We start from the raw sequence: 21236 nt of genomic DNA on the forward strand, positions 1-21236 counted from the left end.
TACAGGGGTCATCTCTGTAATTATGCAATTTACTACCACTTTCTCCTTTTATATATTATTTTGGAAAATTACAGCCTCATAATAGAGATTAGGAATTTGTTAACACTGTGGCTGATCTACTTGACAACAGTGTTCTAAGAGAATACAGTCACAAATATACTCTCACCATAATGTTTGAAATTTGATTTTTTTTTTTGGTAAGGAAAAATCAAGTGTTCAAACCAAAACAAAGTTAGAGAGTGAAGTCATCTCTTTGTCTTAAAGAGACAGATATGATTTTCTAAGCAGGTTTTCAATGTCCTTCAAGACCCTGTCTAATATAAAATTGCACAAAATAATTGGTAATAACTACATACCAAAATATGGGCTATATACTAATTACATTAAAATGATGCTTGCTACGACTTTACTAGATTCATGCAAATGATAAAAGTAGTTGACTGGCCGTACATGATAAGTTAAAGTGAGCTTCCAGTAAAGACTATTAAGACAAACTAAAGCACAACCTCCGATGATGCAGCACAGCTAAAACCAAACCAAAGGCTCTGTGGGTATTCTTCCAGTAGGGCAAAGAGGCAGTCACGGAATTGCTGCTCACATGGTTTTTTAAACATGATTTTTGATCCTCTCTAAGAAATCCATGGGTAGTGCAATGGATAACACACCCAGCTGTTAACCAAAAGGCTGGAGGTTCAAGAACACCCAGAAGCACCTTGAATAAAAGGCTTGGCTGTCAACCCAAAAAATCAGCACTGAAAACCCTAAGGAGAACAGTTCTACCCTGACACATATGGGGCTGCCTGAGTCCAAAACCCACTCAGCAGCAACTGGTAAAGATAGAGGAAGTCATCTACCACGATTTACGTAATCTTGAATCACTGTTGCTTTATTTGGTTTTCCTCAAACTTTAACAAGTTAAAGTATGTAGCAAATTAGTCATTAAACTTGAAAAATGATTCAACTGAATAGAAAAACTTCCTGTGATGAAGCCTTCAGATATCAAGGAATGAGTTCAGGTATTTTCTGCGTAAATTTTCCCCAAGGATGTGCCACTTTAAACACCGTTTAACTGTTTAAAGTGAAAATCGGTACCACTGAATGCAACGCTTATCCTGCCACCATATACTACTTACTTGATTCAAATTCCTTAAATATCAACTGTATAATTTAATCACAGTGATACCTTCAGGAATTACTGAGGTTTGCAGGACCCTATATTAAATTGTCTCAAGCTGCTATGTTTTTAATGTTTTTTCCTTTCTCTCTTTTTTTTTTTGTCCTCTCCCCTGCTGCCAGCTGTTATATTTTATCATGCACCTGCCTGTAGCAGCATCTTTTCAATACTTATGATTTGTTCAGGAGCAGAAATCAGATAACCCAACTTGTTAGAACTGGGTGTGAAGTTAAGACTACGTAGGCTCCAAAGATGGGGAACTGAGGCACTCACGGCCGAATAAAGTGCATAAGCATTAGTGCAGCATCCCTCTCGGTCCGCTCCAGACTGATGCTGCTGCCACAGCTGAATGCTAAGTGGCTGAAGTGCGATCAGATGTTTCTGTTGATATCAAATAAAATACCATAATTTCTTAAGAATGCTACTCAACAGTGGAGTTTTAAAACTCCTTGCAGTTGAAGAGTCTGATAGCTTTTTTTTCCTTTTTAATTGTGTTTTAGGTGAAAGCTTATACAGCAATGTCAACAATTCATACACGAACTATTCCGTGACATTGGTTGCTATCCCCACAAAGTATTAGCACTCTCCCCATTTCCACCCTGCCTTCCCTGTTTCCATCCCCCTAGTTTCCCTGGTTTCAGTCCAGGTTAAAAGGGTGTCTTTTTTAGGGCTATAGTCTCGGGGGTTCCCCCAGTCTCTATCAGTCCAATAAGTCTGATCTTTTTTACGAATTTGAGTTTTGTTCTACATTTTTCTCCCATTCTAACCAGAATGATAGCCTGTTTCTAGTAGAGGACTGCGTGATCACAGCAAGGAAGGGAGAACTATCCGGATCAGCAGCTGGCTCAAGTGGTTTCCCATAAACATATTAACAAATTAGGTTGCAAAATACAAAAGCAATGTGATGAATCATCGTATGAGACACTGAACTCAAAGCTGAATTGTAATGCGTTTTTCAAAACGCAGCTTGCTTAATTACCCATCTGAATGAATCACTACTACCTCAACCTGATCATGGCTTTTTGATACCTGACATTTATGCAATGGTGATGCTCATTTGCTAAGTAATGAGTAGTTCCCTAGGAAGCAGAACAGCCCTCACAGCAGTCATGTGACACAGTAACAACAGGGCTGTCTCTTTAAGCTCCTAGAAACCCAAGATAGGTATTCAAGAGCTGTTATCTTCTATCAATTCAGAGGTAGTTGGTTATTAAAACCCACTGCCGTTGAGTCAATTCCGACTCATAGTGACCCGATAGGGTTTCCAAGGCTGTAAATCTTTACAGTAGCAGACTGCCACATCTTTCCTGTGCAGCCACGGGTGGTTTCGAACCGCCAACCTTTCAGTTAGCACTCAGCTGCTTTAACCACGTGCCACCAGGGCTCTTCGATTATTACACGTCTCTTTTTTAAGGCATACATGATAGAATCCTATGAATTTACAAGAAGTGATAGCAATTAATAATAATGCTTATGTAAAGGCATCATTAAAATAATAGCTTGCCAAAGAAGTTTCCTGAATAAACTGAATGCGTCAAAGGCCAGCATAGCAGGGGCAGCGGTCTGGGGACCATGGTTTCAGGGGACATCTAAGTCAACTGGCATAATAAAATCTACTAAGAAAACATTCTGCACCCCACTTTGAAGAGTGGCGCCTGGGGTCTTAAACGCTAGGAAGCAGCCATCTAAGATGCATCAATTGGTCTCAACACACCTGGATCAAAGGAGAATGAAGAACACCAAGGACAGAAGGCAATTATGAGCCCAAGAGACAGAAAGGGCCACGTGAACCAGAGACTACATCATCCTGAGACGAGAAGAACTAGATGGTGCCCGGCTACAACCGATGACTGCCCTGACAGGGAACACAACAGAGAACCCCTGAGGGAGCAGGAGACTAGTGGGATAAAAAAAAATTCTCATAAGACCAGACTTAATGGTCTGACTGAGACTAGAAGGACCCCGGTGGTCACAGCCCCCAGACCTTCTGTTGGCCCAGGACAGGAACCATTCCCGAAGCCAACTCTTCAGACGTGGACTAGACTGGACAATGGGTTGGAGAGGGATGCTGGTGAGGAGTGAGCCTCTTGGATCAGGTGGACACTTGAGACTATGTTGGCATCTCCTGCCTGGAGGGGAGATGAGAGAGTGGAGGGGGTTAGAAGCTGGCAAAATGGACACGAAAAGATAGAGTGGAGTGAGAGAGTGGGCTGTCTCATTAGGGGGAGAGTAATTGGGAGTGTGTAGCAAGGTGTATATGGGTTTTTGTGTGAGACTGACTTTATTTGTAAACTTTCACTTAAAGCACAATAAAAATTATTAAAAAAATAAAAATAGCAGCTTGCTGTCATTTCCTGGCTTCTGAATAATTTGTACAGGTGGAAAATTTGAGTAACATATTTGTTATGAATTGTGATCCCCCAAAATGTGTATCAATTTGGCTAGGCCATGATTCCCAGTATTGTGTGACTGTCCCCCATTTTGTCATCTGGTGTGATTTTCCTATGTGTTGTAAATCCTATCTCTATGATGTTAATGAGGCAGGATTAGAGGCAGTTATGTTAGTGAGGCAGGGCTCAGTCTACAAGATTAGGCTCTTTCTTGAGTCAGTCTCTTTCGAGAAATAAAAGAAGCGAGCAGAGAGACACGGGGACCTCATATCAAGAAAGCAGAACCAGAAGCAGAGCGTGTCCTTTGGATCCAGGGTCCCTACGCTTAGAAGATCCTAGACCAGGGGAATATTGATGACAAGGACCTTCCCCTGAGATTTAGAAATATAAAATGAAATAGACTTTTAACAGTAGGCTAAAAAATTACAAAAACTTTATATTCTCCAGTTTATTTTGCAAACTTTTTGTATTTTATATGTTTTTATGGTTTACACTGCTTTAAACAGAAGAATGTTCATATAAATACAATTTTGAACTCTGAGCTATTACCATTTTAATATGAATTCAAATATACTTTGTTGATTTCTAATTGATCTTCAATTTGCAGCAGCCTGAGAGTTCAGCTCTAAGTGCTGCCACCCCACCCCACCCCACCCCATTACTGAGTCAAATAGCTCAAGATACACACACACAAAAAAGCACACATAAACAGATACAAACAAGCCTTTGTAAACTAAACAAATCTCTTACAATGTAAATACCTGTTCCTTGTTGGAATTTTTTATATCCAGTTTACTTCTTTCATGCAATTGGGATATTCATATCAGACAATAATCTCTATAAAAATCAGAGTTTATCTCTTTGAAAATTCAAGTAATTATTGATGGTAATATTTTTCTTATTCTAAAAAGAATGGAGTGTGAAAGGCCAAAAGGGAAAATAACTTCAAATGTGTGGGAAAAAAATTAAGTATACATTCTGTAGAAAATATTGATATTCAAACAGCTTTGGACCCACTGCCAATAATTTAGATTTTCTCAATTAAGGGTTGAGAAGTGTTGATTTTATTATTGGAAGATACATTAATTCTTAGAAGTCAAAATGAGAGACTTTCACAATTTCTACATAAATGACTGTTATACAAAGTACCAAATATAAGCAGCAGAGTAGCAAGAAAATTGGCAGAAATAATTATTCCATCAGTAGTAATAATTAAGACCACCATTTCAAAGAATGAGAAAATACACAAAGAATGAGTAAATATAGGATTTTACAGCACACAAATGAATTCACTCCTAATTCAGTACTATTATATTATTATATACTATTATACTTCTTTCTTCTTCAGTATTAGTGGCCCCACATTGTCTCCTGTCAATTCATTGTGTTTATTATGTGAACCATCACAAACAGGAAACTAGAAAGAGAAAAAGAATTGTGTTACTTTAAAAAAATATGATTCAACAAATGGAAAAATTTGTGAAGTACTCTCATAAAGAAAGCAAAATAGTTTCCAAAAAAAAAATCACCAGATAGCTTTCTCTGAGTAATAGATATAGGTCATCCCTGACTTACGACAGGGATCCATTCTGACAACTCCGTCGTAAGTTGGTTCTGAAGTAAGTAAAATACCTCATTTTTTTTTTAGTTTTCATTATTACTGCATTTTATTATCAGTATCTTTTAAATCATAACACTGAACATCTGCAAGTGGACATCTGAGAATACTAATATCAGCAAATTACACGCTGCTAACACTGCATGTAATATATTAATAATGATAAGATGTACAAAGAAACCAGATGGTCCTAAGCGTAGTTTGTCATAACTCGAATACATCATAGAACTACCTGTATATCTTACAGTTAACCTAACCTTGTTCTGATACCATACCAAATCTGACAATTTAAATAGTTAAACTGATTATTTGCCATCAATTTTAAATAAATACCTTAGGATGATTCCATGAGTGACCAAAATAGGTTTAAAAAGTATCAACATAAGCTTGCGTTCTCTGTGGAGCTCTAAAATTGAGTTCATTCACCTCTTCACCTATTTAAATTTTTAAAAAATTTCAAATAAATCATTTCATAATGTTTTCTTACTATAACTTTTATCTCAGTGCCATAGTCAATTCTGACTCATAGCGACCCTATAAGACAGAGTAGAACCGCCTCATAGGGTTTCCAAGGAGCAGCTGGTGGATTCAAACTGTTGACCTTTTGGTTAGCAGCTTGAGCTCTTAAATAGTGTACATTTTTTGAAGAATATTAAAAATATATTTAAGACTGCCACATATACATCTTATTTGCTTTCTAACTGGGTTAGATCATTATATACCCCCACAAGGCAAGAATGAAAATGGCTGATCTCATATCTCAGATCTGAATATTGACATTAAAAAATACATTTGTGTATTTAATAGTCAAAATATATATATTTAAGAAAAAACAAAAGACTCATTATCCATCTAGACCTAGAGAACAATAATAAACATTTTTGTAAGTTTTTTTCCCTATGCATTAACGGTGTGTGTGAATATATACATCTTTTTAAGCAAAATTGGGATCATACTATCATTTGCTTTTCTTACTTACATCATGATCTCATGACATTAAACTTTCTTTAAAAGCATGATTTCAATGGCTTCCTAACATTCCATCATTTGTATTATACCATATTTTAGTCATTCTTTTATCAGATATTTAGATTGTTCTATAATTTTGCTTTATTTATAAATGATGCTGTGATGAACATTTATTATACTTAAACCCCAAATTTCCTGTGATTAAAGAAATACAAGAGGCAGATTTCATCAACTGCTTTTAGTACTCATCATTCCAAGCTCCCTTCTAATTTACACATTAAAAACCATTCATAATTACAACTACCATTTACTAGTTCATACTGTTTAAGGCATTTTACATACATCATCTCACTAAATCCTCAATAATACCTGTTATGTTAATAAATCATCACTTAAAAAAAACTAAAGATTAAAGAAATTAAAAATTAAGTAACTTACCTAACCAAAGTCATACTGTAAGCATCAGACACCATATTTGAACACATTTATTCTGACTCCAAAGTCTAAGCTCTTTTCCACCAAGTCTTACATTCTTTCTCAAAGAATAAAATGTATTTTAAAAATGAATAAACATTACTCTAGATAAGGTTAAGCCTTGTGAAAACATCAGATTTCTGTCCTTTCTTGCTGCTCTACCTTTTCAAAAGAAGTAGTATCAACTGTAAATTCAAACTTTAAGAATACAGACTTTCTATACTGAATACTATGAACAAATCATCTTATAGAACCTCAAAATTGGGGATTTAGGAAGCAAAACAATTCTAACTCCACAAAATTGTATTGTATGTGTAAACAGACATCTTACCGTCTTAGAACGCCAACACCTACAATAAGCTGCTTTAGTAAGAGACAAATCTTCAATGTTTATTTCATTCACCACTTTGGGGTTTTCCTTTTGTATTTTAAGATTAATCAAGCTATCCTTCTGTTGTTTTTTCTTCGGGAAGAACGGACGAATTGCAAGGTAGCCAAGCAGTGCAAGGACACCAAGAAAAGGCAATAACCGAAGCCATTCTGAAACTAAACATGTACAGATTTTTTAGAATTGTAGTCCTCTTGTTGAAATACAACTCAAAATAGCACGTCTGATTTCATCCTTGAGTTTATTCTTTATTTAGTAATTCTCACAATAATTTCTCAACTATTTAATTCATCTGTAAAATGTGAATAACAACACAATCTAGCCAGCTATATCTAGGACTACCTTGTTTTATTATGGGCTAACTTGAGACTCTGGGTACTGGAAAAGTAAATTTCCAGAAACAGGTCTTATTTCAAATATCCTATCTCACTGTCCCCATGAAGTATATGTGTTTATCTTTATTTTTATTTTGGGAAATACAGTAAGTATAAAAAAATTCAATGTGCCATACATTTTATAGATTTAGAAAACATGCCATATGTTTTATAGGTTTAGAAAACATTTTCACCCTTTTCTCCTTTATATCATGTCTAAAACCATACAAACTCTATGCTGGGGCAGAGGAGACAGAGACACAGAGAAAGAGACAAAGACAGAGATGAATTACAGAGAGAGAGAGCTGTAACCCTGAAGTCAGGGAGAAGTGGTGACAGGAGACCCAGCAGCAGGAGATGGCGCACTGAGCTTCCCAGCCCATGGACAGAGAAAGTTGAGCACCTTTGGGCAGAGACTGAAGGCCAGGGAGAGACATGCCTGCAAGCACGGCTGGGAAGACGCTATTCTGATGAAGAATTGTATTCTGAGTGTTTCTGAGCCTGAACTGTAACTGTTACTTTTTTTGACTATGGTCTGTGAGCTCTCTGTGGCCACTGCAATGAATTATCTAAGCCAGAAAAAAGTAGAGAGTGCTGTGGAGGGACAGTTGGTGTCAGAATTGGTAAAGATGGAGAGAGGAGGCATGTCTGACCTCCGCCTCATAGGAATCAGACTTGGGCTGTTGATCCTGGTTCTCCTTCTCCCTTGTGGGGTTGGAGGTCAGATACTGCCCCAAACCACTCTTACAAAACCATACAAAATAATATCTGCAAAATATTTTAACAATGACTTATAATTTCAGATTCATAATTTATGATCATTTCAGAATGTCTTCAATACTTAATTTATGTTCTTTTATGTCATCATCATAATACCTCAAGAAATACTTAAACATTTAAGTACTACTATTATAAGGAACTAATGGAAATTTTCATATACTGAATGTCGTCATTGTAAGATACCTATCATTCCATAAAAATTCATTAAATGCTTTCTGGAGTAACCACCACTGTTTTAGGGTAAGAGGATTACAAGTGATATAAACTAAATGGTCCCTATGCCTGTTCGGACAAACACACCAGAAGATAAGATAAACATTTCAGCATGCATTTCCCAAATGTCTGCTAATGCCTTGTTTCTGCTGGGCTCTATAAGGAATCCTTTCTGTCCTTAAAGAGCCATCATTTGACTTCCTGCACTGTGTGCTTATCTGATTCCTTGCTAGGCCTTATATAGAAACAGCTTAGTATAGAAAAGAAACTAGAGATTATGTGCCAATGCACTCTAATCAATATTAATCATAAATGAATTGCCTATGCTAAGAGCACCACTGTATTAACAGTGTGTTAGCTTAAACAACTGTATATGGTAGGCACTATTACTATTCCCATTTTATAGGTGGGTAAACTTTGGAAACCCTGGTGGCGTAGTGGTTAACAGCTACAGCTGCTAACCAAAAGGTCAGCAGTTCGAATCCACCAGACACTCCTTAGAAACCCTATGGGGCAATTCTACTCTGTCCTATAGGGTCGCTGTTAGTCAGAATCAACTCGATGACAACAGGTTTGGTTTTTTTTTTTTCAACTGTAGCTTAAGCAGGTTTAGACCAAGACATTCAAAATCCAAAGCCTGTTCTCGACCACCACAGCATGAAATCCAACAGATCTAAAATTAAATCTGTTCCTCTCTTGGTAAAACTACTCTCAAGAATCCTTGTTACTACTATTTAACTATTCTAAGAAAGACTGGCTTAATACCAACTCTTCCCAAGTGAAATTATTTTTGATAAGACACCATGGGAATAATGCCAAAGCTTGTTATGAGATCTAAATAAAATAACCTATTTATATATTATTGACTCAATGGCACTGGGTTTGGTTTTTTGGTTTTGGTATTTATATATTATATGTAAGCACCTATAAGAGTACCTGGCACAAAGAAGACACACAATAAATGGTAGCTTTTATTAAAAGTTTATGTACACTGGTAGAGAAGTAGCAGCAACTCCTTTGAGAAAAGTATTTTGCCAAATCAACTTGACTATGCTATATGGTAGAAATCTTCAGTGATGCAATCTTTCACTTACCAGAATGAAGTTCTGTGAGGAGGGTAAGTTCCTTGTCAGTCATGTTGGCTAGTTATGTAAATATCTGTCATTTCCCCCACAAGGCAAAAAGATCTCCAACTTCCTACCCTTACATAAACCAAGATCTCAATAAATCTTACCTGAATTGAATTTTTACTCCATTAAACTGGCATTTGATGTAACTACTGTAAGGGCTTATGTATTCGCCTTTGTTCATGGCTTATGAATGGTAACAGTGTAAGTTAAAATACAGGAATACTGTTTAAAATATTTAAGAAAAGAATTTCAAGCACCCTTAGGAACTACAAAGCCTCACTGACACATGTCAGGTGATATGCCTGGTACTGAAGATACAAAAATTATAAGACACAGGCCCTACCACAAAGGAGCCTTCCATCTAGTATGGAATATAGACTAATAAAAAAAGGATTAAAATACTGTGTAATATAATGAGCAATACAAAGAAAGAACAGATGAACTCTTTACTGGGAAGAGATAAGCTCTTTGCTGGGATGAGCAAAGACTTCAGAGAGGATCTGACACCTATGCAGGTTTCTGAAATATGAGTAAGAGTATGGTTCATCAGGCAGATGGGAGGAGGAGCTGCATTCCCGGCAGAGGAAACAGCACAGGCAAGGGCACAGACACAGGACATGCCTGAAAGGTTAGGAGTACTATAAGCACCATGGTATTACTGGAATATAATGAAAGAAATGGGGAGGAGACTGCTTAAGTGAGCAGGTGCCAGATCATGAAAGGTTCTGATGTACAACAGGAAGTTAGGAACTTATCCTACATATAATATGAACCACTGAATTACTTGAACAGTACTATGATGGAAAATTGTTCTTTTATGAAATCACACTGGTATCAGATGGAAGATGGATTAGAGCAGGGATATAAAGCAGAACAGGGAGAGAGGGCTGGTGGTATGGAGGAAAAAAAGGCAAGACAACCTGTTGGAAATTCGCTGAAATAACACAGAATTGGGCAGGGGGGGAGGGAGCTAAAAACTGCCTACAACAATGTGTACGTATGTGTGCATGTGTGTGTTTTCTGAGGAGACAGTCCATAGCTTTCACCAGGATCTCAGAGCAGGTCTGTGATCAACTACCACCACCCTCAAAACTTAAGAACCACTAATTCAGACAGTAAAATCTATAGGATTTGGTGACAGATTAGGTATGGAACATGAGGTAAATAGAGGAAGTGAAGTTCATTCATGATTCCCAGATTTCTGGATGGGTGGTGGTACTAATCTCTAATATTAAACACACGCACACAGTATAGGAGGAGGAAGGCAGGTTTAAGCAGGAAGAAACAGTACAATGTTACAGGAGAAAGAGAAGAATAAGAGCATCCTTAAAGAATGCAGGGAGTTGGCAGGTCGGCAGTTGACAGCAAAGAATAAGGGGAGTGGTACTGAGGGATTGCAGAAGCTTTAAAGGAAGATAAAGCTTTGAAAGAGAGTGAAAGAATTCCAGCATGGAAATAACTGTGCGGAGTCAACTTTCTCTGCTCCTCCATTCCAGAAAGACGAGGAAGGGTATAAAAAGAACAGATACCACTAAGAGGGCTATAGGGGAAGTGGTTTTCTCAGGGAGAGCTTTTTTTCATTTAGGACAAGGAAGTGCCTTTATGAAAAGTTGAAGCTATACAGGTGTTTTACGAGACAGGTCAGGATTAGAAGATGCAAGTTTTAGAGATCAGGGGTTGGAGAGGCATGCATTTGGGGTTGTAGCTGAGAATTAGGTTGTTAAGTCATACAGATGGAACTGGCTGACCTCAAGGTTCGATTCATTGAAAAGATACCCAGTCAGGCAACATTTTGTTCACTCGTTTGACTGTAAAGGGTTGACTTTTCTTAAATATTGTTTTCCTTAATTCAAAATTTTAACTTCCACAAGAACTTCTATCAGTGAAGTTTTCCTATTTCTAATTTTTCTTAATCCCCTGTTTTTAATTCAGAAAAAAAAAATTGGACCACACTTACACTATTAATACTGAGCAGGGTTTTATCATCCATTTGACTTCTATTTCCCACTATTAAGAGAAACAATAATAAGACTAAGAAGGTAGAGTGAAAGAACCAGCACCATCAAAGAAATCAAACCTAAACCAAAAAGAACATGTCAAAACAACTTGAGTAGCAAGCAATTTCAACATAAACGGTTATGAAAGCTTAAATTAAACACTGTTAAAGTAGCTCTTCAGGGAAATAAAGAGTGAGGTGTAATAAGGGGCATATTCAACCTTTTACATAGTTCAGTAAACTAGCTATCACACACCCTATTCTTAATCAAGATATATAAACACTCTTACTATAAAAACACTTTTAAATTACACATATACATACATAAATCTCAATGAAGAATAATAGTCTAAGGATTTAGGAGAGATTTTTTTTTGTTTTCAGATTTTCAAAAAGTTGCATATAGAGTAAAAGTAACACTGGCCAGTTGGTGGCTGATGATTTCACAACGTATTAAGTATCATTTACAGTGAAGAGACAGAAAGGATTCCTATTTCTAAATTACAGGAAAGATGAGAGTAAAATATTTTCAATGGATTGGCTTTACTATTATCACTTAAAACCTAACACAAGACTGTGTTCAGGATCAAAAGGCCTATAAAAACGAAAATGATCAATTTAAAAAACTTTTTTTTTATTCACTATTACGAACAGAACAGTGTCCCAGTGTCTAGAACATTGCCTGGCCTATAGTAGATGCTCAAAAAATATTTGGTGACTTGAGAAATTTAAAACTGCAAAATAGATTTTTAAATATAGTTGGTCAAAATAGGAAGAGGGGAAATTTTTATAACTTAAGGTAACTATATAAATCTCTTCCCAAATTCTCAAAAATACTTTAAGATTCTTCAATCTTTCAGAAATAATCTCCATTATTTACAAGTTAATAAATACAACTCTTTAATTTGAACTTAAATTATGCTCTCCCTATTGAGAAAACATACCTTTTGTTCCATTTCTTTCATTTTTTTAAAAATCGAGGTATAATTTACAAATTAAAATAAACAGATCTTAACTATTTAGCCCTAAGAATTTTGACAATTAAATACACCCCAGTAGCAACCACAGAAAATATGTAAACATTTCCAACAATCCAGAAAGTATTCTGCTCTTCTACTCCCCCTAACTAATAATGTCTATAAAAAAAGCTTCTTTCACTCAACATAGCTTTCCGAAATACACCCAATAGATCAGTAATTCTTTCCTTTTTATTGCTGACCAGTTTTCCATGTGTATGAATATATCATAATCTGTTTATCTATTCTCATGTTGATAGATACTTGGTTTGTTTCCAGCTTTGGGCTATACAAATAACACTACTATATACACACACTTGTACAAGTCTTTTTGTAGATACACATTTTCAATGTTCCATTTCAATTCAAAATTAGCTCCTTCTAGATAAATACAGCTAACATCCTTATGGAAACCCTGGCAGTGTAGTGGTTAAGCGCTACAGCCGCTAACCAAAAGGTCAGAAGTTCGAATCCACCAGGCGCTCCTTGGAAACCCTATAGGGCAGTTCTACCCTGCCCCATTGGGTCACTAGGAGTTGGAATTGACTCCACAGCAACGGGTTCTTAATGTTCTTATAACTGTCGGCTCTGATGCATTTGTGTTACTCTGGGACAAATATTATTAAAGTTTTAGGATTCATTGCTTTGTCTTTGAGTAAAAGCCTGTATATTTTAAAGAAGCCAACAAGTTCAAGTGGGCAAGAACTACTACATTCGAAGTTTCATAAGTAGCTTTTAAATCTGCAAGTGTTGAATGGGAAGATTATTTTATTGTTCTACTTTAAAGGTTTATATGCTAACTGGGAAAGTTTTTTGAAGTATCAGAACACATTATACAAATACAAAGGGCAGACCCACACTAATTTATCTTAAAAACCTTACTTTTGAAAATATAACATAAACAAAGATACACTGTTTCTGATAGCTAAAAATTATCTGTATTTAAGTACTGCTTAGTTTTTTTTTTTAGTAAGCCAGAATCTCTATGTGTTTACCAAGAATGCAGTGTCATCATGAGAGAGTGGATTGGTTAAAAAAAAACCACTAGGTCTAAATAGGGAAGGAAAAATAAGCAACAATAATGTAACTTTTTTGTTCTAATTTTCAGACGGAAAATGAAAATATCTCGTCTCCTAAACATTTAAGCAATTCATTGCTGAAAAAGTTGTCTTTCAGATTTTTGGTTCAACAAAGGTCTACATTATGGACTCCACACGTATCTTATTCAGGAGAACTAGATGTTACTAACTATTACAACGTCTTCTGAAGAGGAGATTCGAAATGGAAAATTGAAGGTTTTTTTCCATAAAAACCCACCCACTGCCATCGAGTCGACTCACAGCGACCCTACAGGACGGTCGAGAACTGCCCCATAGTTTCCAAGGAGCTCCTGGTGGATTCGAACTGCCGACCTTTTTACTCCAAAACAGATTCTACAGCTGTTGTTGTCACTGCCCAGTGAGAAACATACTACTTCATATAAAAAAAACCCACTGTATTCACTAAATTGTCATTTTGTAAGATGTGGCCCCATCATACCAGCCTTTGATTACTTTCTGGCTAATGTATCTCTCCTCCAACTCGAGTCACCTCAACTGCCCATAGTAATGGAAGTGACCTCAAACGCCCCTGAGAATAGGTGACCTGGTCCCTTTGGGCATGGAAGTTATTTACTAATTTCTCCACTAAATAAAACAGCCACATTCGTGTTACCGTGTTATGTCGATATTTCTCCCCCCCTCCCCCACGAGAAAAATTCAGCGGTGAGCAGGGACAGCCTTTTACATAGCGCCTTCAATAAAGACGACCTAGCCTGCTTTAGAATAAAGCAGCACACTGCAGAGTGCGACGTGCAGGACAGATACTAGATGCAGGAGATGAGAAAGTCCGGCCCGTTTCCAACTTGGCATCTTCTCGGCAAAAAACCGGTCCTTCCTCACGAAAGGGCACCGGAGACAGCCGCTAGGGGGCCGCCAAGCGCCGAGAGGTGGCATCACACTCGCTCTGCAGGCGCCTGCGCACTCAGCCCCCTCCGCTCGGGGTCACAGGTCACGCGCCGCTCGCCCGGCCCCGCCCCCCCCGCTCCAGGACCCCCAGATTTTACACCACCACCACCACCAACCCCCCGGGGCGCGCGCGCAAGGAAGGGGACTGACTGATGGGGCGGTTTACCTGTGAGCCGGGCGAACCCGGTAATGCTCTCGGGGACTGGGAGTCGCTTAAGATACGCAGGGAGCTGCACCTTCACGATGCGGGCCACGCTCTCCAGCACCATCCTCGCCAGCCGCGTCCGCTCTTCTCCCGAACCCCCTCCACTCGCCGGTAGAGCTGCTGCGCCTGCGCCGAGAGCGGAAGCGGCCGGCGGGCGGGCGGTGCCCTGCGGCCTGGGTCCGGGCGGCAAGCGGGAGGGGCGGGGCTGCAGGCCCTGGGAGGAGAGGTGACCTGCCGGACGCCCATTGGCAGCAAGCGAGTGACGTGCGCGCCCGGCAGGCGCCGAGGAGGGGGGGTGGGTGCGGCGCGCGGGCTGCGGAGCCGCAGGAATGAATGGGTGGCGAGGCATTTCTTGGAACCCTGGTCTGAAGAGGACTCGAGGTTGGGCTTTTTATTTCCGTAGACACTGGAGGCCAGTAATAAAGGATACTGTGTTCGATGAGATAAAGAATGTGAGCGTGCTTTGTAACCGGAAAGTGCCTTTGAAAAGTGAGTTTCTCTTGCCGTCTTACCTTTCCTTGGCCTCTCTTCTCCGAACGAGTTGAGTGCCTTGATCTTATGTTTGCTTGTCACCAAGAGGCTCCCCAGCGGCTCCTAATTCTGCTCCTTCACCTCCGCAGGCCAGTATTAAAAGAAGACAACACCTGAACTCGGAAATGCTTAAAGCTCTGCTTCTCGGCAGTTTAGTGCAGCCCTGCTCCCAGGTCCTGAGGTTTTTGCCTTGCAGGCAACACCCCTAATTGTTTTTCATTAAATACTTTTAGTTCCACAGATGAGTTCTTTCCTCCGTTAACTAAAACCATGCGAGAATATAAAGCCTTAGAATTTTATTTTATGTTGCAGGACTTCTAGAATCCTGAAGAATCCGTGAAGGACTTTAAATTTTTCTTATTTTTACTAACGTCTAAAAATTATTTGAAGGGTGAAAAGAGACAGCTTCAGTCCCCTGAAACACCTTCTTTACTTGACTTTGTTTCATATTTTCGCTGAAGTCGAAATATCTGAACAGTGCATTGGTGATTGCGTGGCGTGTGTGTGTGGTGGGATATCTTAATACTTTGCCTCATTATTTATAGTTCTGAACACTTAACCAACAGGCGGATTCCTACATTTCATTTTGTGCGACTACTGTAACAGCCAGATATAATACATTTTATTTTTTATTTTTCGTTTGATATTTTCATTTTAAAATGGGAATAGGAAGGAATTTTTCATTCTCTGAACTGTCCTCAGTAAAAAATAGCAGTTGGCAGTAATGGAGTTAGTTGAAATTTAGATAAAACTGTTCTCTATCATTTTACCCTATTCCAAATTGTCAAAGTAAAATCAAAATGGAAATTCTAGAAAGATTTGTTTAGATACAGGTTCATGGCTATGAGCTAGGGCAGTATAGAAGATAATATACTAAGTAACGATTAAAAGGTTGGTATTTACATTCTGATTTCTTCCAGACTCCTTTTGGGAGTTTTGGTTTGGCGGAAAAAGGACCCGGGAACTTGTTTATACACCCTGAAAATGGTGAAACTTAGACATCCTTATCCTCCGGCTTTTTTTTTTTTTTTTTTTTGGTTATTAATTCTTGCTACGCTGTTGTAGAGGCACCCTTGTGATAATTAAAGTAAGGGTGGGATGGGAGGGGAAGAGAATCTCGTAGACCATTGAATGTTTCTTTTTAATTCAATCATTTGACCATCTTGGCAAGGGCAAAACATGTATGGAATGAGATTGTTAAGACCTTGGTTATTTTGTTTTTTGTCTTGTTTTAATTTAGGGGATTAAAAAATATGTACTTTAAGAGGTATAACATGTTCAAGTGCCAAATATACAATTCAATATATAGAATATATCCAGTGCCCCAGAAGGCTTCTTTGCACCCTTCTAACCATGCCCATCATTTAACCACTACCACTATTCTGTCTTACTTTGCATGTTCTTGAACTTCATATAAAAGGAATTATACAGTACGTAGTCTTTTTTTACTGGCTTTGTCTTTTTTGTTTGTTTGTTTGTTTTAGCAGTTTATGTGGATAGCCGATATGCTGTTTCTAAGCAGAAGAAATGCTTTGAGTGAAAGTCTATAGATAAAACATTTTTCTTTCTTTTCCTGTTTTGGCCTTAAAGAAAGGAGGTATGGATGCATAGATGAGCTATTTCTGCATATGTTAATGTAGAAAAGGAGACAGTTCTTGATTCCACCCTCCACCCCAAAAATCCTCAATGTCCATTAGGGAATATTTTCTCATGTTTACTTTAAAATGTAAATTCTATTGTTATTCATATTTATAAATTCTTATCATTTTCCCACAACTCTGCCTTCTTGGCAATACATGAAATACAGGAGCTGAAGATAATATTGTTCTAAGTAAAAGTGACAGTTATCAGACCACCTCTTCATACAGTGTCCAACAAATTCTCGTTGAGAGTTCCCTCGTTTTAGTTGACTCTCTGCTTTACTAAGCATGATGTCCTTTTCTTGTAATTGGTCTTTTCTGATGATGTGCCCAAAGTAAGTGAGTTGAAGTTTCCATCTTTGTTTCTGAAGAATATTCTGGTTATATTTCTTTTAAGACTAATTTGTTCATGGTATATTCAACATTCTTCATCAGCACCACAGTTTGAATGCGTCAATTCTTCTGTCTTCCTTTTTCATTGTCCACATTTCATATACACTTGAGACAGCTGCACCTTAGTCATCAAAATGATTATCTTAGTTATCCAGTGCTGCTATAACAGAAATAGTACATGTAGGTGACTTTAACAAACATAAATTTATTTTCTCACAGTTTAGGAGGCTAGATGTCCAAATTCGGAAATCTTGGTGGGGTAGTGGTTAAGTGCTACAGCTGCTAACCAAAAGGTCGGCAGTTCGAATCTGCCTAGATGCTCCTTAGAAACCCTAAGGGGCAGTTCTACCCTGTCCTCTAGGGTCACTATGAGTCGGAATCGATTTGACGGCAGTGGGTTTGGTTTTTGGCATGTCCAAATTCAGGTGCCTGCTACAGAGGAAGGCTTTCTTCGTTGACTCTGAAAGACGGTCCTTGTTCCTTGGTGATCTTCATGTGGCTTGGCATATATCATCCCCCATCTCTCCCTGCTTCTTTATGCCTAATCTGTTCTTTTATATCTCAAAAGAGATTTACTTAGGACCTATCCTATACTGTTGTTCTTAGGTGCTGTCGCGTCGATTCCAACTCATAGTGACCTTATGCACAACAGAACAAAACACTGCATGGTCCTGTGCCATCCTTACAGTTGTTGCTTTGCTTGAGCCCATTGTTGCAGCCACTCCATCTCGTTGAGGGGCTTCCTCTTTTTCACTGATCCTCTATTATACCAACCACAATGTCCTTCTCCAGGGCCTGATCCCTCCTGATAACATGTCCAAAGTATGTGAGATGTAGTCTCGCCATCCTTGCTTCAAAGGAGCATTCTGGTTGTATTTCTTTTGAGACATATTCTATACTAATATTGTCTAATTATTATAACAAAGAAAACTTATTCCTAGTTGGGATTATAACACAAGTATACAGGTTAGGATTTACAGCACATATTTTGGGGGGGACACAATTCAACCCATAACAGTGATATCTTTGCTTTTTAAAAAGCTTTAAAGCTCATAGGGTGCACTGTTACAGAGACTTCCTAGACATATCCAAACATCTTGGTTTGCTGTGTTAAAAGGCTTAGAACCATAGTCTCAGGGGACACCTTAGTCAATTGGCGTAACAGTTCATAATGTTCTACATCCTAGTTTGGTGAGTAGCATCTAGGGTCTTAAAAGCTTGCAGACAGCCATCTAAGATACAACTATTGGTCTCTACCTGTATGGAGCAAAAGAGAATGAAGGGAATCAAAGGCTCGAAGAAGAAACTAGTCCACATGACAGCCCACATGAACCGTGGCCTCTTCTAATCTGAGACCGGAAGAACTAGATGGTCCCTGGCTATCACTACTGACTTTTCTGACCAGGGACACAAAAAAGGTGCCGGATAAAACAGAGGAAAAATGTAGGACAAAATTCAAATTTCCTAAAAAAGGCCAGACCTACTGGATTGATAGAGACTAGAGGAACCCCTGAGACTGTCCCCCTAAGATAGCCTTTGAACTTGGAACTGAAGCTGTTTCTATAGGTCACATTTAAGCCAAATAATAGATGGGCTTATAAAATAAACAATACCACCTGTGAGTGATGTGCTGTCTTAAACAATCAACTATATGAGACCAAATGGTCAACATTTAAGCAAAAGCAAACATGAGAAGGCAAGGAGGGCAAGGGAAGCTAGACAAATGGAAACATAACAAACAGAATGGAAATAATGCGAATGCTGACAAATTGTAATAATTGTATCCAATGGCACAGAACAATTTGTATAAAAATTGTTAAATGGGAACCTAATTTGCTGTGTAAACTTTCACCTAAAACACAATAAAAATTTTATTTAAAAAGTAGAGGTCTTTTGCAGCAGATTTTCCCAGTGTACCTCATTTGATTTCTTGGCTGCTGCTTCCGTGAACATTGATTGTTGATCCAAGTAGAATGAAAGCTTTGACAACTTCAATTTTTTGTCCATTTATCATGATGTTGTTTATTGGTGCAGTTGTAAGGATTTTAATTTTCCTCATGTTCAGGTGTAATCCATACTGAAGATGATAGTCTTTTTACTGTCAGTAACTGCGTCAGGTCATCTTCATTTTTGGCAAGCAGGGTTGTGTCATCTGCATTTAAAAACCAAAAACCCATTGCCCTCAAGTCGATTCTGACTCACAGCAACCCTGCAGGACAGAGTAGAACTGCCCCATACAGTTTCCAAGGAGTGCTTGGTGGATGAGAACTGCCTACCTTTTGATTAGCAGCTGTAGCTCTTAACCATTATGCCCTGGTGTTTACCATTTTCATATGGTTGTTAATGAATGTACCTCTAATCCTGATGCCAGGTTCTTCACTTAGCCTGGCTTCTTGGATTATTTGTTCAGCATACAGATTGAATAAGGAAAGTAAAAGGATACAACCCTTCCACACACCTCTTCCAGTTTTGAACCATGCAGTATCCCCTCGTTCTGTTTGAACAACTGCCTCTTAATCCATGTACAGGTTTCGCGTGACCACGGCAGTGTTCTGGAATTCCCATTCTTCATAATGTTATCCACGATAACATAATGTTATCCATAATGTTAGACACAGTCGAATGCTTTCATGTAGTTGATAAAATACAGGTAAACATCTTTCTGATATTTTCTGCTTCCAGCCCAAATCTACCTGACGGTAGTAATGATATCCCATGTTCCACATCCTCTCTGAATCTGGCTTGAACTTCTGGCAGTTTCCAGTTGATGCCTGTACAGTTGCAGTCATTTTAAATTATCTTCAGCAAAGTTTGCTACAGTGTGATATTAATGATATTGTTGGATAATTTTCCCATTCCATTTGATCACTTTTCTTTGGAATGGGCACAAATGTGGATCTTTTCTAGTTGGTTGGCCAGGTAGCTGTCTTCCAAATTTCTTGGCACAGCATAGTAAATGCTTCCAGTATTATATCAGTTTGTTGAAGTATATCAATTGGTATCCTATCAGTTCCCGAAGCCTTGTTTTTCACCAGTGCCTTACATGCAGCTTGGTACTTCCTTCACTAACACGCGTTCTTGACCATACAATACCTCCTGAAATGGCTGATGTCAACCAATTCTTTTTGGTATAGCGATTCTGTGTATTTCTTTCATCTTCTTTTGCTGCGTCATTATATATATATATATTTTTTTTTTTTTTTTTGCCCATAGAATCCTTCACTAATCCAACTCGAGGCTTGAATTTTCTCTTCAGCTTGAGAAATGCCAATCAGTTTTTCCCTTTTTGGTTTTCTAACTCCAAGTCTTTGAACATTTTGTTGTAATACTTTACCTTGTTTTCTCCAGCTACTCTTGAAATCTTTTGTTTAGCTCTTTTACTTTATCACTTCTGTTTGCTTTAGCTGCTCGGTCTGTGCTTAGGAGCAAGTTTCAGAGTCTCTTTTGACATCCATTTTGGTATTTTCCTTCTTTCTTTTTAATGATCCTTCACTTTTTTCATGTATGAAGCCCAAATCTCTTATTGCTTTACCTGTATTCCTTCAGTAAGTCCAACCAGTCCCATGAATTCAAACATCATCAATACATGGATGTAGCCCAAATCTCTTTCCAGCCCAGATTTCTCCAGTTATCACTAATTTCAAATGCCTACTGGACATCTCGAGGTGTCTTTGCCCATTTTGCTACTGTTTGTTCATCACCTTCATTTGTGTTTTCTGGGTAATACTTTCTTGGTTATACTGTTTGCTTATCTTCTCTCAATCTATTTTTTCTCCTTTACCTTTGTCTATGGTGTCTTTTCTTATTTTGAAATTTAGTTAGAATGTAGTCAGATTTTTTCTTTCTTTAATAATTTGTACTTTGGGGTTCTTGTTTAAGAAATCCTTCCTTACTCCATTATCACAAAGATATTCCATCTATTTGCTAAGGAGCTCTCAT

General features: G+C 38.1%; 1 protein-coding gene across 2 annotated transcripts; it reads right to left on the reverse strand.

The window, feature by feature from the left end:
• Positions 1 to 4605: 4605 nt before the first annotated feature.
• Positions 4606 to 14894, reverse strand: CISD2 (CDGSH iron sulfur domain 2). 2 transcript variants are annotated; one of them, XR_002785836.2, is made up of 4 exons: positions 14695 to 14894; positions 6957 to 7171; positions 5516 to 5616; positions 4606 to 4981 (listed from the first exon to the last, which is right to left on the reverse strand). XR_002785836.2 is itself a non-coding variant. In XM_003410499.4 (3 exons), the coding sequence occupies exons 1-3, from the start codon at positions 14795 to 14797 to the stop codon at positions 4892 to 4894; spliced, it is 408 nt and encodes a 135-aa protein (XP_003410547.1). In that variant the 5' UTR covers positions 14798 to 14889; the 3' UTR covers positions 4606 to 4891. The 2 variants fall into 2 exon arrangements, 1 of the variants encoding a protein (XP_003410547.1); XM_003410499.4 differs by lacking the exon at positions 5516 to 5616 and having other exon boundaries at positions 14695 to 14889.
• Between the last annotated feature and the right edge of the window lie 6342 nt (positions 14895 to 21236).

The sequence above is a fragment of the Loxodonta africana genome, chromosome 5 (genome assembly GCF_030014295.1).
Source record: "Loxodonta africana isolate mLoxAfr1 chromosome 5, mLoxAfr1.hap2, whole genome shotgun sequence".
NCBI classification, from domain to species: domain Eukaryota; kingdom Metazoa; phylum Chordata; class Mammalia; order Proboscidea; family Elephantidae; genus Loxodonta; species Loxodonta africana.

Coding starts and splice junctions, on each gene's coding strand:
- CISD2 (XM_003410499.4), bottom strand. CDS start 14,797: ATGGTGCTGGAGAGCGTGGCCCGCATCGTGAAGGTGCAGCTCCCTGCG. Junction 7,172..14,694: donor CGGGTTCGCCCGGCTCACAG/GTAAACCGCCCC, acceptor GTACATGTTTAG/TTTCAGAATGGCTTCGGTTA. Junction 4,982..6,956: donor GGTGTTGGCGTTCTAAGACG/GTAAGATGTCTG, acceptor TTCTCTTTCTAG/TTTCCTGTTTGTGATGGTTC.